Consider the following 19,602-nt stretch of genomic DNA (forward strand, 5'->3'; position numbering starts at 1 on the left):
ACCTCTCTTCCTGCAGCTCATAGCATCAAACATGGAGGGAAAGAGCAGTCCAAGTGAAGTTTTGGTTTGCACCACCAATCCAGACAAACCGGGCCCTCCATCTGCACCCTGTGTCACAGAGGCAACACCCTATGGATTTACTGTCACATGGGGTAAAGAGGCACACATCCATGCGCATATATCATATCGTATACATACAGATACTCATTGAGATGCTTTCATACAAAATTGATTTGGTACAGACTTTTCAGCATTATCCAAGCCAAGACTACATGTGTGCAACCTTCCCCGGACCACAGTCCAAACCAAAAAAAAGTCATAACTTCGTACAGAAACAAAGTTGACTTGATCCAGATCAAACTGAATCCTGACACTGTTTGCTGTTAGTGTGTTTCACACTTTCAGAAGAATTGCAAAAAATACATAAGACTGCAACAGATAGATTTTTGGTATTGATATTAATGTCCCAGATAAAATAATTTAGCTAACTAAAGTAACTACAATAATAACAGTTATTTTCTACATGTTGTCTCCTGCGAATTGGAATATTGTTTATGTGCAATAATATTCCAAACTAAAATCAGTTCATCAATTGTTTTGACAGATCCTCCAATGGACAATGGGGGATCTGAAGCTCTTACGTACCTGCTTGAGATCTCAGAGGGATGTTCTGAAGGTACCTGTGTTATATCTGTCTGTCACTGTATCTATTCAAACATACCATGAAAGATTTTCCAGCATCTTAGGACAGACCTTTTTCTCTTCGTGTGCTGTTTAACTTTTCTCAACTACCAGCCTAAAAAAAAATAGAAGCCATAATTGAGTCATAAAAAGTCATCTGGATGATTTTATCTAGCTTGTATTTACACTGTCCTGTGATATCAAGACAGGCTTTTTAAAACCTTTTTCTTCTTAAAAAGATGTGGTCATTGAAACGAATGACTCTGCCATATTAGGTTTATTCAAACTTCACTTTTAGGTACATTCAGTCTGTAGAGATAACATAGTATTATGCATTACAGAAACACAATACACTTCTGCTAGGAAATTTACGCTGTGATGTAAACAAGGCCTATATTTGCACGGCATAGTGCTGCTTCACAGGGAGAGTATTATATTTCACAGGCATACGCAATCCATCAACAGCAGAACAGGAACAAAGCGTTGTCAGTGGGATTCTGTTTCTGGAAACTGCAGAAATACAAAACAGCAGCTGATTATGTGTATGTGCTTTAGTGTAATTCCTTGTTATGTGTGTGTGTGTGTGCAGCAAACCAATGGGAAGTAGCGTACAGTGGTCCGGCAACACAGTGTGTGTGTGAGCGACTGAGACCAGGGACCGTTTATCACCTACGTGTGTGTAGTATCACCACCGGAGGACACAGCCCAGTAAGATTCACATACATGCATGCATACACAAATTTCAGCAATACACACACACACATTGACATACATATATATACATACATACATATGTTTCTTTTTTCTTTAAGGCAATGGGGGCAATTTCAGGCCCATCTAAGTTCAGTTGTGTGAAGTTTTTGCACGTCCAATAATAAATTTTAGTCAATTTTTTTGAGTGAGTGTTGTAAACTGTCAGTCTGAGGTTACACTAATATGTACAGTTGTATGTCATCTGCGTAACAATAATACAAAAAATAGCAATATTCTATAATCTAAGTTAAAAAAAAAAAAGTCTGTTTGATAGGAGAGGTCCAAGAATAAAGCCCTGAGGAACTCCACAAACTTTTTGTTCATTCAACTCCATAGGTACCAAGGGACATGAAGTACCTGCTCACTATCTAAATATGATGGGAATTTCAACAGATATTTTGCACTGAAAAATATAGTTGTTGTTGTCAAACAATCTTTTCAGTAATCTTTCCTAAAATTATACATGTACACCAATAATTAAGCCTATCTGTAATTGTCTTTTGTTCCTTTTATTTTTTTCTCTTTAAGTGCACTGATAGTGTTCAAGTCCGTACATTAAGTGTCCCACCAGGGCCCTGCCAGCCGCCAAGGATTGTCGGTAAAGCCAAACACAAGGAGGTGCAGTTAGAATGGGGTGAGTTCAGGCATACACGCACGCTGTTTACTTTTATTTACTAGAATATATTCGAATTATTTTTGTATAAGGCAGCTAAATCACCTTCTGGCCATTTAATGTTTCCCTGGCCAATTCTAATGTAAGCTGAGTCAACCACGTTTCAGCCTAATTGAGCCCTAATTTAGCTCATTAAATGCCTAACCTAGCCTCATATTTGACTTAACTCTCCTAATGTCAGCCTATTATTGCAGATTAGTACTGTTATCTCTTGGCAGGAAAAGGTCTTCCAGCCTGCCATGCTGAGGAAGTTCTTTCTTTTACCAGTTTAATACAGCTGGTCATGTCTCTAATCAGCTCACATTCAGGCACTGCTGCAGCTGCAATTACTGACTCGAGCTGAAGGTCAAACATAAAGTATTGGAGGGTTTTCCCCACTGTCACCATTATTTATTACTTTCGTCTTTCTGCAAGCAGAGAATAGCACCAGGTTTATGGGGAAAAACCCCTAGAAAGTATTCAAAATATACCCTGTGTATTAATCTGTAAGCAGTATAAAAAGCTTGTGAAATACTGAATACATCATTAAGATTTTATGTATAACAAGATATCGTGACATATGTATTGTGTATTTTCATCACAAATCATTTTTAAATTCATGTATTGTTGTTAGTTTCACTGTAAATGTTTCTTCTTATCGCTCTCTCTTATTTGATCTTCTTAGACTCCCCTGAGGGAGTGTGTGAGGAGTGTGTGTACAGTCTGGAGATGAGTGAGGGAGACACCAAGCCAACGGAGGTGTATCGTGGCTCGGAGCTACAGTGCACTGTCGCTAGTTTGCTTCCTGGTGCAACATATAGCTTCAGACTGGGGGCTGCCAATGAGGCTGGGGTGAGAAACTGTCTGGCTTATCAAAGCAAGAGTGTGATCAATAATAAAAATGAAAATAAATAAATGAAAGCCATGACGATCTGGTAATTCACCAGGCTAGACCATAAAATCCATTAAAGAACAACAGAAAATCGTAGCTGAAACCTTTTGAAGCTTGATCCAGCCACTTTAATAGGTCAGCCTATAAGAGAAGGGATGTTTTATAACAACTAAGCATGAAATATTGAATTAAATAGCGTTTGTTTACTTATGGCTTTGAAATTTGCTCTGCATATTGAGCACACGAACTTGGGAGCTCTTAATACACATCCAATATTAAGCAACAAGCAGAAAATTCAACTTAAAACCGTAGGTGTAGACACAGACGCTGAGTAGTTGGATCAGTGTGCCCTAGAAAATTAACTTAATATTATAAGATTTGATTGTTTTGATTATCCAGTCACCTGAAAGTGAATTAGATGGCGCCAAAACCTCAGCACAGTTGCTTATTGAACAAGATGACTGTGTCTATATTTCACAGCTTTTCAGTTTGGGATTAGAATTTGATTTTCAGCTTTTGTAAACTTTTTACTGTCTAAACGATTCAACTTTCTCATTTATTTTGTGTCAATCGATCTGTGTCTCCCTTAGTACGGACCATACTCTGAGCCTACAGAGGTGACGACTGCAGCGGGTCCTCCTGCCCAGTGTGGAGTTCCCATAATCACACTCACCAGTAACACCTGTGTAACACTCAACTGGGAGGTGAGGCAAACCAAAAACACAGCTGCATTTATCAAAGGAAATAAACAGTGTATGGAAGGAACAAAAAACTTTTGGGCCTTTTGGTGTTGCTTAGCAGGCTCATTCCTTCTTAAGAATATACCAGCTTGCTGATTTGGCCACTCCTAAAGTTTTTTTTCCTATCACTTTAAAGGGTATCTTTTTTTGTTTTTCAGTCTAATAGTCACATTCATCATTTTTTGGTCCCCATACTCCACATATTCCACTGAAAATATACCAAATGAAGGTTGCACACTTTTGATTTATATACCTAATTTGTCATTGGAAAATTAAGGAACAGGCCTCACCTGGCCAGTAACTATGCAACCATGGTATAACTATCAGACTATGCATGGTTATAATGGCTGTAATTTCTAAACAGTTAATGCTGTACTTTTGTTAAAACCTTTGAATTAAGTCTGCACTTTAATCAGATCTTGACCATTTGATTTCAAATCTGCTGTGGTGATTTACCAAGGTTAAATGACAATAAAAGTGGGTCCAAATACTTACCTACCTCAATAGACTTAAGTTTAGATGGAAAAAATAAAAAATTTGTTTTGCATTTTGGGTTTGCAAAACAAGACCATTAACTTTCAGGTATCTGTTAATTCCATTGAGCTGATTTTGTTTCTATTGCAGAGCCCTGAGGGTTCGGGTACAGACATCTCTGAATATCGTTTGGAGTGGGCGAGGGAAGATGAACCCATGGAGCTCATCTACTGCGGATCTGCCACGCAGTGTGAACTGTCAGATTTGACACCTGCCACAAATTACTGCTGCAGGCTACAGGTAGTGCACACACTACTAGATATCCCTACAGTGGATTTAGATGAACATAGACAGGCATACAACATTCACTTATGTTGAAGCCATGCATAGTTAAACTGACAATGAGAAAAGAAGAATGTACTAGTTTATGGAACATAAGCACTTCCAGAAACAAAAGAAATAGCTGAATTGTGAGCGTGACAAAAATTCAGCCTGGAAACATGAAACCAAGATGCTGCAACACAAACACTCAGACTCCAGGGAAAGATTGATGGTCATTGATTCAATTTGTATTCTGACCCTTAATGTGGTGCATAAATAAGTGCCGTCTTTCTCCTTCTCCTTCTGTTTGTCTAACTCTCTCCCTTACTCCCTTTCTGTCTTGTACCCTCTGAAGCTATGAATCCAATAACAACATGCTTTATGGCTCACATCTTTATAGGATTATTTATAATCGGTTAATAGTTAATAGGTTGACAATCCAAGGTCAACCTACCGTCCTAATAATTGCTTTCCTACATGTATGTGATTTCTCTTGTCTCTGTGCACTAGAAGTGTACGCCTGTGTGTTCATATCTGTACACCTTAAGAAGATTGCAGGAATGGATCACACCAGAGGCGCTGACTTGGTTGAACTCTGTGTGACTCCATACGTTCTATACCTGAATGAACTTGTACTGGTTCATCTTCTGTAGCAGTGTTTCAAATCTGCACAACCTGACACGCACTTGTTTTATGAGAATGTTTTGAATGGGGGGACGCCAATGTAAGGATAAGTTAAATCAGTTTCTATGTGTTTTTCTAGCCTCTGCAAAATAAATTTGACAGCTGAGGATAAATCCGAGAAACTACTGAAGTATAACTTTTCTTGCTGGACCCAGAGTTATCTAGATAGTATAATGCTGAGATAAACCATCAAGGATTTATTTATAAGTGCACATTGTAGATTCCTTCTCCTTGGTATCTACTCGTGAATGGTGCTTGGCTGTTTTTGGAAAGTGGCTACAGTGCATTTTTACAAGCAAACAAACACTGCTCATCTGCTTGGATTTGCTAAGTACATTTAATCCATTAATGTTGCTTTTTACATGTAACTATTACAAGGCTCAAAAATATGGAACGCCAGGACTGCCATAATGAATTAATTAAATACACCATTAAATAATTAATTAAATGTGGCAATAATTAATTAAAATTGAAATTAATTAATTAAATAAATAGTTATGACACATGTAATTAATTAATTATTGACACATTTAATTAATTATTTATGTATTTCACATTTTAATTAATTATTGACACATGTAATTAATTATTTAATGATATATTTATTTATTTCATTTTGGCAGTCCTGGCGCCTGGCTCTCATCTTGAAATAATTTTATCTGTCAGCCTCACCCATCAAACCCACGGGGCGGGGTTAACGCTGATCGAGTCAAAACCATTGCTTTGGCCTGGTGGCCATTGTTTTTAGCACACAACAACCGGCATGTGGAAACTAACAGAACTGAACTTTGAAAAACCCTGTTTGTGTGTCACCAAATACCGTTTTAATATTTTTTTAGCCGAGAATGTAGTGGTTTAATCTTCATATGTCTGGTCGGTTTTTGTCAAGATACAGCCTCTTTGCAAAAGTGCTTCGATGATTTCGGAGATGTCTGCCCAGTCTCACGGCAAAGCGTGGGATAGACCCGCTCGCCTCGCAAGCAATCCCCCAAAATATACAGCATAAAGAAAAGTGTAAGAGACCCAGCAGCAGATTAGAATAACAGTTATACATTTAATAAATCACCAAATGAATCCAAGAAACGAGCAAACCTGTTCCGACAATTTGAGTTTGTATTCCCTCAGCTGCAGACTCGCTGCTGTTTAAATGTTTGAAAAGGAAGATTAGATATAAACAAACGTCAAACATAGACTCAGTCTGCCTTCACATTTGATATGAGGCCAGCACGTATAGTGGCTGTGTCCTGTTTTAAGATCATACATGTAAAATTGTTGTCTGACCTCCGTCGAGCCAGCCGCTCAGAGTCCGTGGTTACCATGGTTACTGCATAAGCAGCTATAATGTTAACAGCTGGCACTGAGGAAACCTACCGGCAGCATGGGTGTTTATGTTTTTCATTGCAAAAGAACCGTCTGAATGGTCAACTGAAGTTAACTTGGATAAATTATAGTTAAGGAGTATCACAGATAACGCCTACGTGAGCTGTGCGACTGTTCACCACTACACTGAAATCAGCAGGCTATTACTGAAATACACGTGCTATATCATAAACTATGATATAAATAGGGAGGTCCTATTAACATGTTTAGTTTTAAAGGACCCCTTCCTGCCTTTAGTCTCATTCATGAGCAGTATTAGTTTTCTTCTAACATCCAGAAGTCTGCATGATGTGTTTCATAGTTTGTAACAAACCTTTGACAGTTAAACATAACATGACCGAAAAAGCAAAAAAACAAAAACAAAAGAGAGAGGAAAAAAATCACATTCTAACAGACAGCTGGTGCTTAGAATACAGTTGAATAACTATTAAAAAACAGATGATATAATATTTCTGTCCAGGTTGCAGACTTCATGATGAATATGCTGTTGCAAACCCTGCTCCTCTCGGTGGAAATGCGCCTTCTCTTTCCTCTTTGTATAAAAACATTTTAAAAGTCAGTTTAATCTCAAAATTCACTGTTAAATCCAAAACACACCAGATAAAGAAAAGCGAATAGTTCAGTCTAACACATGTGCCAGTGAACCATTAAACGTCTGTGAAACTATGCAGTTATGAAACGTAACTTTAACCTCAGCCAAACCGATTTGCTCAGTTGTAAATAAAACAGCGAAGTAAACGTGACCCGACAGACAGAACCTGAGTGAATGAAGTCCAGCGTTTAACCACTGAGAGCTAAAACTAAGGTGAGGTTTCAAAGCTGTGTGCCGGTGATTGGACATCAGCCGCTGATGAAGCTGGTTCGCCTATAAAGTGCTCTGTAAGGAAACAAGCTCCAGCAGCTCTGCGCTCGGGGAAAACACTATATTTCCTTATCTTGTGCAGAAAAATGCGCTGACATTGCGTTATATCGAGCACCGGCTGCCCAGTTAAACTGTGACTATCACCAGGTAACGTAGGCGTGTTTCTTGAATTAGCAGCAGGTGTTAAACAGCTGACAGGTGAGGAGGAGGATGCATGCAGGTAAACTGAGGGTCTGTTGAGCTGATCGCTGGTTTCGTGAGAAAAATGTCAGCTCGTTCTTTATGTTACAGAAGCACAGAGACACAAGACCAGGCGGAAAGAGACGATCGTTCGGTGAAAATGAGAATCTGCGAATGCAACATGTGGAACACGGAGAGTGGAATATGTAAACAAACCGGTTAACGTAACCCCCTGGGTGCACTCTGCATGCTGACTGTTAGCAGAGCTAGTGAAATCTCTGAAAACATCTGAGCACTTTTGCAAACATGTTCTATGTTGACAACCTGACCAGACATACGGTGCGACATTCGCGGCTAAAACACTGTTAAAAGTGTAGTTGGTGACAGAAAAACGGGGTATTTTAAAACTACACCACCACCATTGCTGCCTGTGATTTGATCTGCATTCTGGGATACCTGGCTGCCCCAAGTCTACACAAGCAATCGATTATCTAGGATCGACCTGTTTTGACTTACTTTGCACGGCAACCAATCAAATGTTAGAGAAGCTGCATGGGCAGCGTTAACCCCGCCCCCTGAGTTTGATGGGTGAGGCTGACAGATAAAATTAATTCAAGATGAGAGCCAGGCGCCAGGACTGCCAAAATGAAATAAATAAATATATCATTAAATAATTAATTAAATGTGTCAATAATTAATTAAAATGTGAAATACATAAAGAATTAATTAAATGTATCAATAATTAATTAATTACATGTGTCATAACTATTTATTTAATTAATTAATTCAAATTTTAATTAATTATTGCCACATTTAATTAATTATTTAATGGTGTATTTAATTAATTCATTATGGCAGTCCTGGCGCTCCATACAAAAATGGATGGAAGGAAGCAATTTATCTACATTTTTTATTTTTAGTTCAAGCTTTCCGAATGGACAAGATGTATATAAAATGCCAATTTTGTCCTTCCTTCCTCCTCTCGAAGTCTGTAAGAGGCAATGAAGGTGACTATTACAACGAGCGATTGAAAGGCATTTAATAGTGGATACTTGAGCTGAATATTAATGTGTTTGACACCACAAGTAAAGGATTAATGCTCTTTCAAACTAATTTGAATTCATGTCTTTCTGCTAGTTTTCTTGTCTATTCAGTTTTCTATATCAGTCCCTCCCATTTAACGTTGTCTTGCTCTTTGTCCTGTGCTTATTAATAAATCCCTTCATATTTATCTTCTTCCCTTCTTATTGTTAATCATCATCTGTCTGCCTTGGTTTTAGTCTTCACTTATCCCTTTCTTTTTATCCCTCTCCTCACCTCTGTTCTATCACCGGGATCCTCTATCTCAGCACTATCAATCACAGCAGTTTCCCCCCCTCTTCAATCTCTCTCACCCCCTCTGTGTTTCTGTGTCTCCCACTCAGGCGGTCAATCAGGCGGGTGCTGGTCCATATAGTGAGCAGAGCAGTTTCCAGACCCCAGCTACAAATCCTGACCAGGTATCATCCCTTACCCCCCTGGATCTCCCGACCTCCTCAGAGACGGGCCACTCCCCGTCTACCTGCCTCCACCTGAAGTGGGAGGAGCCAAACTGTAACGGGGCCGAGATTACCTCCTACGTCATCACCCTGGACGACCAAACCATCACTGTGGATTCAGGGACAACTCACCTTGTCACAGGCCTGCAGCCAGACAGTGAATACAGGTAATGCTAGCTAAACCAAAGCATTTATGCTTGTGTGTGGTGCATTACATGTTAATTACCGTGTGGTTGTGTCCCATTTTTTCATATGCGGTGCCAGCCCATAGAAAGAAATAAAATGCTGGTGCAAACATATTTGGCGCTCTAATTTTTCCACTTCTTTGTACCTTCCCTCACATCAGTTCCAATAGTTTCATTGATATCCTTCTACGAATTTGCTAATATTTATAATTCGTTATAGTGATCCTATAATTATCTATTATACTGGGGGGATGATTGCTATTTTATCACTGATAAATTCAAAAATCACAGCAGAAAAGTAGTGAGAATAGAGGACAGTTAGATTTGTCGGGAGGTCAACATCAAGTTATGTTGGAGATTACGGCATTGGGTTCAGAGGGGTTTACAGTTACATCTTAGGCTATGATGTAAATTTCCCACTGAAGCATAAATTGGGTGTAAGAAGCGGGTTCATTAGCTCAATTTACACAATCTGTCTCCTTTGGCCATTTGGAGAATGCAGGTTTTACAGCTTCTGCATTGGCTTCTTTTCATACAGACAAGCAGGCTACATCTATTTTTTTATACACATTCTGTATTTAAATAGGGGTAAAATGTTTGATGATTGCATGAGCTTGGATCTCAAACATGTTGTACTCAAGTAGCAGTAAACAGCCCCTTAATCATCTTTATGCCCAGTGTTGTTGTGATCCCGCTTGTCTGTGATTGCTTGTAAGTGTGTTTGTGAGCATGCATATGATTGTGCAGCAAGTTCTTTGAATTCTAATTAAAAAAGACAAACAGGGAGAGGTTATCCAAGGTAAGGTGACATGTGCAGAGGCAGGGTGATCTCGCACCATTGTTTTCATTCTGAGGTTGTTTTTGACCCGGTGTCACTGTACACTGTTGCATAATGGCTGCCAGTGAGACAGAACATGTGTGAGCCTGTGCGTGTGTTTGTGTGCATTTGAGAGAATCTGTGGGAGTTTTTGTGTGTCCAAATAGCTAGAATTCTGGTTGTTATTTACGACAGGAATTGTACTTCAGATATTCTTTGACTGTGTGGCCTTGTAAAGGACCACAGTAAACATTTGTGTGTTTTTGTGGCTGTTTGTGTGTGTGCACACCCACATTTGTACAATTTTTTTTGCAGCTTGGAGGTTAAACACACTATTGTTATGTATTAGTATTTAGACTTCAGTTTTTGTTCTAAACCGATGAAAAAGGAAACATATGTTTGTTTTTTAAAACAAAGAAATTCGTTTTTAGTTTTTTTTCCCACCAACAATACAATACGTTAAATTATAAAACATTTAATATAGTTACATTAAATATTTGTAAATTAAATATCTATATAGATTTAAGATGACTTGCATTTTCTGTCAATGGAGTTTAAAATATTTCCTTCAAAATACAAGATTTGAAAATCTTTCCTGCATCTTTGCCCCAAATAAATAACAAAACCATATTAAAGTAAAAAGAAAACCCCAAAGAAAACCCTTAAGTGTATACTTGTGGTCTAGTCATCAATGACAGAATACACATTAAGTAAAGCTGCAGTGCAAAGAAGGTGCATTCTGTATTATCAGTTCAATTATCAGAGTTCAATTTGTCCTCTAAAATTAGATGTGTATTTTCACTTTAGTGATTTTCTTGGAGTCATTGAGGTGAGATTTAAATAATTTACCAGTCAGAGGTTCTTGCACTGGTGAAATTATAGTCTCAAGATTATTCAATTACTTGTCCCCTAGTTTTTTTTCTCTTGACAGTGTAAAAAAAATAAATCATAAATTAAAAATAAATAAATAAACTGCATCTGTTCTGAGCCTAAGATGAAAGTTTGTTAAGGTACAACACGGAGAGGTTGCCTGTCCATCACAGGGCTAACAAATAAACATTCACGTTCACTCTCATCATATCTAAATGTAGCCCCACCTATCATCAAAAGCTAAGCCTTATCTTTACATTGTTCACAATCTCTTATTATCTTTTATCCATAACCTTAATTATCCACTGGATAGATACATGTTGCCCTTTACCTCACAGACACAAACACAAAAATGTTTACCTAAGCTGCATGAATTATAATGAAAGGTTGCAGTTACAAAGAATCAGTGGTTAAATGTCAGAAGAAAGATACCAACTAGCTGAGGACCTCTGATATTGATGCTAATAAGCTGATCAGACACTGACAGAAAAACCGCGAAGAACAGAGGGGGCTTCCTGGAAGAAAGGCGGCAGGGGAGTTTGAAAAACAGAAATCCATTTCTCCCAATTCTCTTTAATTAGCAGCTGTGTGTGTCTGTGTGTCCAGTTGTATGCCAAAAATTTTATGGCATACGAGTTCAAATGCATGTGCTTAAAATGATGTTTCTCTGTCATTTATAATCTTTATAATTATGTTTTAGGGAATACATTGTAGTATTTAAGTTCTCTCTTTAGCACAAATCTTCTAAAACACCCTGTAGCAGTGATAGCAGTTACTTAACTTGGTACACATTTAGGGAAAATGTGGACCAGGAAGTCTGACAAATTTAAGGCTTATCATGCAGAGTACGTAGGAGAATGGTAACAGGCAAAAGGATCCACAAACATCCAAGGTCAAAGCTAATATACCACATTAGTGTCCAGCATTGGACAGATAGGTCTGCAAATACATGGAGAGCATTCAAGGTTGCATGGTACAGCACTTTCACGGTCACATACTTTGGCTTGTGATCTTAAATCAGTGCACACATGCTCAAGTAAAATTTAAATGCTAGCTTGTTTGGCTCTCATCACTAGAGACATTTCCACAAAAATCCAATCAATATAAGATGATAAATAATAAAATAATAATAAACATTTTTACAGTGCAATATTCAACAAATAAATTCTATCTCTTTCTCGCTCTCTCTCATGATTTTTAGTGTGCAGATCCAGGCAGTGAATGCCATTGGCTCCAGTCCCAACAGTTTACCACTGATCGTGAGGACACGCCCTCTCCCGCCACCGCCGCCCCCACTCGAATGCTCAGCGGCTGGCCCTCAAAGCCTGAAGCTCAAGTGGGGCGAAAACACCAGCCACACACGTGCTCTGCTTGCTGATGACATGGTCTACACACTACAGATGGAGGACAAGAACCACAGGTGGAGTATACACGGACCAGTTTATACTGCTCCATCATCATTGTTTACTTGAGGGAATAGGCTGAGTCCAGCTTATTTAAACAACACATTAAAATCTTGGACTCGAAGCTTATATTTACCCATTTATAAACAAAAAGTGGAACACCCAATTAACCTACTAATCCTGTCTCTATGACAGCAATAGACAGAACGATAGTCTGCGTTTATCTATGGAACCTCATGTGTAACAAGGGATTGAAACTATGATGTTGCCCTCAGAGGACTTCTCACCCTATAACTAGTCAATTGATCAAATTAGAACCCAGGTTAAAAATATGCACATCATTGAGAAGAACACACAAATACTAGGAGGACAAAACCAGAGCAGCTGAGGGGAGCCGAGGGAGTGTGTGCATTTAACATTAAAGGTACTTGTGGGGATCTGTGCCTTTTTCTCTGTGTGCAGTAACTAGATGTACCTGGGAGTAGTCATGTTGAGTGGAGCTGGACACAGCAGGGATGCAGCCCCCAACAATCAAGCCTTCATTGAATTGACTGGTCAGACAGCAGCGATAAAAAGAGAAATGGAAAGATAGTGTTAGCAGACTGAGGAGGAGAGGATGGAAAATAATCATGGACAGGGAGTCAAATACACATCTGGGGGCAAAAAAAGTTCAGGAGGAGGGAATTTTTGCAAGTAGCTAGAGCTAAGAGTATCTGTAATGCATCGCACCAGCCCGTCTGCCCAACTGTCAGTTTGTTTAACTCCCTCCTTTATCCTTCTGGTTGGCCCTTATCAGTGTTTGAATTAAGGGTTGGCTGTATCAAGCTGGCACCTTGATACCCTTGGAATGGGTACCATAACTGACAGATGGGTCCCTAACTGGCAGGCTGTGGTCTGTTAGCTTCTGTGACACACATACACATAAACAAACATAGAGGTATGCGATCGCTCTCTGCCATACCAAATGCAAACAGCTTTCACAGTTTTGTTTACCCTTTTCTAACTGCCACAGTAATGTTTGTGCATATTTATGTACATTTTTCTTTCTTTGTAATCACGCTTGGATGCAGTTAGGTATATTATGCATGTGTCTGTATGCACCCGATGAAGTTATAGGAGTTGGAGTATTAAACATAGTTGGCAACTAAACTAAAGGTTAATTTGTCTTTTTTTCCCCAAGTGTTTATGCTGTAGACTTAGGGATGAGGAGTGGCTCATTTAAATGAAAGAATGTGTATGTGTTAGTCCCCGTAGGGAAAATACGCTTCTGCATTTAACCCATTCACCCAGTGAGGCAGTGGGCAGCCACCAGTGCAGCTCTCGGGGAGCAGTGTGTGGGGAGGGTACCTTGCGATCACTGACATTTATATTTTAAAAGTGTTTAAAAAAAAAGGTGGTATAAGTGGTTAGTGGTGCATCATAGTTTCTTGTACACTGTGTATTTGTGTGCAAAGGCATATAAAATTAAGAATGGACGTAGAAGATTTACAGGGCACTCCTCCTACGCTGCTCTGCTTTCCCCTTTTCTTTCTCATCACGCTCTGTTAAAATGAATTAGAAGGGTTTTTATTTTTTAGTATGAGTTAGCCATGGCAACCAGAAGCTTCATTGCTGACATAATAAGCGAGATTGGAAGGGCACATTGAAAGCAGGGAACTAATGAAATCTTGAAGTATTTAGGTTGGTAAACAAACATATTGAATAGCCAGCAATAATCTGTGCAAATATCATTTCTGATATTACACTTATGTTTTTGACCTTGACTCCTCCCCTCCTCTGTCTCTTGCTGTCCTCTGATTTAATTCATGTTTATTAATCGGGGTTTATTGTTAGACAGGTGACTGCGAATGTGGAGATTCTGACAATGAATGTGTGCTTCCTTTCAGGAATTATTTCCCGTGCATTGGCATTTTTTACCCTTCCTTTATTTTTCAGTAAACCCAAGCATTTCTCTATTTTATGATGATAAAGAAAGTGTTTTTCTCCGGTTCCCATTATTGTTGCCATTATTTATTTCTCATCCTTGTACCTTCCCATCCTCTCCTTTCCCTTGCTTGCTCAGACTAATTTTTCTTTTTCTTATCTCCCTGTTTGCAGACTTGTTGCTCATGCGCTGTCCTCCCTGAGTCAGGGCTTTTTATTTTCACTTGTTTCCTGTACTCCATTCATTTCTCCCTCTTCTCATCCATGTTACCCACTGACATGCCTTGTGTCAAATCTGAGAGTTGCAAGAATGTCATGACAACACGGGGCAGTGTAGTTCAAGGGCTTTATTCTTCTTACACGATGACGTCTGCAGCAGAACAATAACAGATTGTTTCATTACATTCTGACCTCTCTCATCCTGCCCTCTGCTCTGCCATGTTGTAGTTAATTGGTCAGCTTTTGGTCAGCACCAGGGCAATTCATCTCATTAACTATGTCCTAGTGATTTTTTTGTGCAAGGGTATTTATTGTTTGTTTGTGCTGTGCTAAATGTTAATTATTTTGATATCTTACCATTTATGTCTGGTCGACTGCGAAGAGGTCATAGCTCCTGATGATGGAAAAGTTAATGCATTAGTTGTTTGTTTTTTTTAAGCCATGCAGTTGATCGCTGCACGTGTTAACTGTATGGCCCACCAGTAAGGCCAAGGTTTAATAACATCATATATCAGCGAGAGAAACGCATCACTTCTGTAGTGCAGCTACATAAAGAGCTCATCTGGAGTTATAGCTTTCTACTAAACCGTGACCTCTCTCCTCTCCTCTTTGTCTCGCACTCTCTTTTCTCTCTTCAACATTATCATCATCTCCTTTAATTCTCAATCACCTATCCTTCTGCTTTAACTTCTCTCTCCCTTGCATCCTCCTGCGACTTTACTCTTCTATTACTGCCTCTTCTCTTGTTCATTAACCATTTACCTTTGTCTTTCTTTTCTCATTCCTCTGCTTCATGGCTTCCTTTGCCACCTAGACATTTACCTTATTTTGCTGCAAAGCTGATTACTGAGATAAATAACCCCTCTTCGGCTCACATTCACTTATCTCCCAGACTTTTCCTGCTTTTATCTCTCCCACTCCATGAATCTGTCCATCGAGCCAGCCAGGAATGCTTTTGGTGCTCATTTTCATCAGATTTGTGACTATAGCCTGCCACTGTTTGTCCTGCGTGTTCATCAATCATCTCTATCTTTTTTTTTAAGGTGCTTTCTTTTCTTCTGCTGCTCCTCTTGCTTTTCAAGGTCCCCACATTTTATTTCTGAAGTTACTCTTACCTCAGGTTAACTTATATAATTGTGTTAAAATATTCACATTCACCACTGAGCTGCTCATCATTTTTCTTGTGATGCCTGCTGTGCTGAGTTAAACTATATCAAGTCACAAACATGGTCTATCAGTCCTTATAACTAAGTTAGTGATTAGTGAGTATCCAAGTGTTTGTGCCTTATTTTTTACTGTTCTTGTTTGACCGTGCTCTGCAATAAGATGGCAACATGATCAGGCTGTAACCTGCCTCAGCCGTATTGACAGCTGGGATCGGCTCCAGCCCCCAACGACCTTGAATTAGATGGATAGATGGATGGATGTTTAACCATGTTTTTCTCTATTATCATAACTCTTCCCTTCTTATACCCATTCATAACACCATCACCTTCACTTCCCTTCACCATTTCTCCTTTATCTCTGATGGAGTGAGCCTTCATGCCTAGGCCTGTCAGTGCTCCCTCTGTCACATTGAACCGTCCTTCCTTTTTAAATTTTTTTTTTAGATTTACATCTTATTGTTTATTTCTCCTTCTTCATTATGTTCCCTGTTTAGGTTTGTGACAATCTACCGTGGTCCCAGCCACACCTACAAGGTTCAGCGATTGACCGAGTCCAGCAGCTACAGCTTCAGAATACAGGCCATCAGTGATGCTGGGGAGGGTCCTTTTTCTGACACGCATACGTTCTGCACCACCAAGTCTATACCCCCTGCCCTGAAAGGTAAACTGAAGCGGAGAAAATGTCTTTGTGCACAAACACATTTCACACAAAGAAGTCCTCTCTTCATCACTAGCTATATACCAGCTGCCTTTTCAGATCGTACAGTTGTGCCGTAGGGATATTAGTGGGGAATTATCAGATATATTAAAACGCACAGTCCTCTATTTAGGTAAATCTAACTTTAAATACCTTCAGGGGTCAGATCATGTGAAGATGTCCTACCAGTCCACCAGTGTCAGCTCAATTTCACATATGATGGCAGAGCAACGCAAACACACCAGTGCACGAGTATCCATGCATACAGTAATGTTTGCCACTTCTACGTGGATTAAATCAAGATTTACGCATGCAACAAATGCATCTGTTTTTGGCTGTTAGTGATGATGTTTACTGTCGCCTGCCTGATTATTGCCTCCAGCATCTGATTGTTACTGTAAGAGAGGGGGTGGCTTATTACAGCTCCAATAATTGCAGTAAGGGGTAACCTCTCTGGATATATCTACAAAGTATGATGGTAGCTGTGCCGCATAGCATGGATATATCCATAAACCCACTCGAGGGACCGAATGGCTTCTGTAAAGCTCATAGCAGTGTACGCCATCTAAAAGGGTCAGGCATTCATTTGAAACTATAAAGAGCAGGCGATGTTGAGATGACTCAACATATAGATACTTGGTTATCAAAGCAGTTAGTAAAATGTGTTTTGTATTTAATGCAGCAGTTTATTGCAGTCAAAATGACATCGTTGTTGATAACATTTTAATTTACAGTGTAAAATGACATTAATCCCCAAGGATTTGATTGCAGTGCATAACAAATGTTACAACTGAAAAACAAAATGAATTTCATGACTCACTTTGTTGTAGCTGATGTTCACTATTTATATTCATATATATGTTTCTCGGTTTCCTATTTTTGATTGATAGATTTCAGTTGTTTCCTCTGCTTTGTTTTAGTTCATCCTAAATGAACATTGGCCCTAAGATAAGCCTTACATTTATATGATGTATTTTTTTCTATTATACATTATAATATCCCCAAAGTCGTTGCAATTCCATATTGAAAAATGTTGTTCTTCAATCATAAGTGTTTTGCTGCACTGTTTCACGGAAGACTGAACCTTCTTGGGTATGCTCTTTTATACCCAGTTTTATTAGTATTTGCTCCTGTCCAACTTTTTCTATATGCTGAATCAAGTTTCAGCTCTGGATAATTTATCTTCTTAATGTTTTCAGTTAAATATAGGCTTTAAGTGTTTGGCAAATCACTGAACTGTGAGTTTATCTACACTTTACTGTTTACAACCTCTGTCAGTGCGCCCCAGGGCAGCTGTGGCTACAATGTAGCTTGCCATCGCCAGTGTGTGAATGTGTGTGTGAATGGGTGAATGACTGAATGTAGTGTGAAGCGCTTTGGGGTCCTTAGGGACTAGAAAAGCGCTTTACAAATGCAGGCCATTTACAACATTTTAAATGCTGTAAAATGATAACCACCATTTCTTGACTTCACAAGAGATGGTGTTCTAATTATACTCTTCATCTGTTTGCAAGCGTCTTTTAACGATATGCAGTCATGTATATGAGATAATGATTTGTTATTATTAATTCCAACAGCTCCCAGAGTGCACCAGCTGGAGGGGAACATGTGTGAGATAACATGGGAAACTATTCCACCAATGAGGGGGGACCCTGTGAGCTATGTGCTCCAGGTGCTGGTGGGACGTGAGTCAGAATACAAACAGGTTTGTAACACACACATGTAAACGGGTCTTACATGAGAGCTAGGAAGCTGCTGGAATTAATTAATTCAATTTTCTTTTGACATTTGATAGAAGAGTAAAATACCCATGTGTGAACACTTCCCTCATATACATCCCCCCCTGCTGAGAGGTATTAAATACTTTTAATGAAAATTACAAAACAGAAGTATCTCAGGAAGAGTCTGCTGCACCTGGAAATATAGGATTTGATTGCTCACAGCTGCAGCGGTGGGCAGGCAGGTAGACAAAAAGTTATTTGTCTTCAGGGCCATTTCAACTTCTGTTATTGAATTACAGAATGGTTGGTGGGAAGAACTGCAGACTCTCATAAGTAGATAAAACCTGTGCTGTGTGGATATGTGATGCTGCTTTATGTTTGCAGACATATGTTATCAGATGCTGATTTTAACATTTTGTGTTCTTTTTTGGGGGGGTTGTTTTTCCTTATTTTTGTTGGGTTTTTTTATTTCTTTATGAGAAGACCAGTAAATGCACTCAGTTATATTTACCTCTCGTCAGTTTGAGAGTCTAACAGCTAAAGTTCAGTGCACCTTTATCAAACCATTTCTTCTACTGCAGCACTAAAAATAAAATGGTGTTTTTTGTCTACACACATTCTCCTTTGACACAAACACCACTTACCTTTCTACAAGTTCAATTCCAAAGAAACTCTACCCTGTAAAATGCAAAGAAAAACACAAGGCGGTCATTTAAATGTCCTAAACATGTTTTTTAATCACAATAGAACATAGGAGACATGAAATTTTAAACTGAGACATTTTACTATTTCATCAAAAAATATTAGTTCATTTTGAAGTTGACGGCAGCAACAGGTCTCAAAAGAGTTGGGTGGAGATAACAAAAGACTGAAAAAACTAAGTGGTGCTAAAAAGAAACAGCTGGAGGAACATTTTGCAACTAGTTAGGTTTATTGGCAAAATGTCAGTAACATGACATCTTAGAGGGGCAGAGTTTCTCAGAAGCAAAGCTAGGAGGAGAATTCACCAGTCTGCGAATACACCCCCCCCCCCCCCAAAAAAAACAAAACAAAAAAAAACCAACAAAAAAACGCATCATCAAATCGTCGAGCAGTTTCATAATAATTTTCTTCAATATAAAATGGTGAAAACTTTTAGTATCCCATCATCTACAGTAAGTAATATCTTGAAATGATTCTGAGAATCTGGAGAATCTCGGTGTGATCCTCGCCTGTGATCTTTCGGCTCTCAAGCAGCACTGCAGTAACATCAATTACACTGTAAGGACTCAGGAACTCTTCCAGAAATCATTGTGAACACAGTTCCAATGCAGATTAAAACTCTATCATGCAAAGAAAAAGCAAAATGTAAAAATGTTGTTAACATGAAAGTAGAAAACTGTTCCAGTGGGAGGACAAATTTGAAATTCTTTTCAGGAAACTTGAATGATACTATGATACGTCC

The 19,602-nt window shown here is 38.9% G+C and overlaps 1 protein-coding gene across 1 annotated transcript in view; it reads left to right on the forward strand.

The window, feature by feature from the left end:
* Nucleotides 1–19,602, forward strand: part of fndc3ba (fibronectin type III domain containing 3Ba) — a gene marked incomplete at its 5' end in the record, with an annotated part of 45,404 nt that overhangs the window by 20,523 nt on the left and 5,279 nt on the right. Inside the window, 11 exons of the mRNA XM_040041615.1 lie at nucleotides 17–152; nucleotides 605–676; nucleotides 1,271–1,389; nucleotides 1,963–2,068; nucleotides 2,772–2,938; nucleotides 3,569–3,682; nucleotides 4,343–4,492; nucleotides 9,044–9,324; nucleotides 12,231–12,449; nucleotides 16,235–16,401; nucleotides 18,015–18,142. Of these exons, the coding sequence (XP_039897549.1) occupies nucleotides 17–152; nucleotides 605–676; nucleotides 1,271–1,389; nucleotides 1,963–2,068; nucleotides 2,772–2,938; nucleotides 3,569–3,682; nucleotides 4,343–4,492; nucleotides 9,044–9,324; nucleotides 12,231–12,449; nucleotides 16,235–16,401; nucleotides 18,015–18,142 (1,659 nt within the window). The remainder of the gene's footprint in view (nucleotides 1–16; nucleotides 153–604; nucleotides 677–1,270; nucleotides 1,390–1,962; nucleotides 2,069–2,771; nucleotides 2,939–3,568; nucleotides 3,683–4,342; nucleotides 4,493–9,043; nucleotides 9,325–12,230; nucleotides 12,450–16,234; nucleotides 16,402–18,014; nucleotides 18,143–19,602) is intronic.

The sequence above is a fragment of the Simochromis diagramma genome, unplaced genomic scaffold (genome assembly GCF_900408965.1).
Source record: "Simochromis diagramma unplaced genomic scaffold, fSimDia1.1 OVJJ01000304.1, whole genome shotgun sequence".
Classification (NCBI taxonomy): domain Eukaryota; kingdom Metazoa; phylum Chordata; class Actinopteri; order Cichliformes; family Cichlidae; genus Simochromis; species Simochromis diagramma.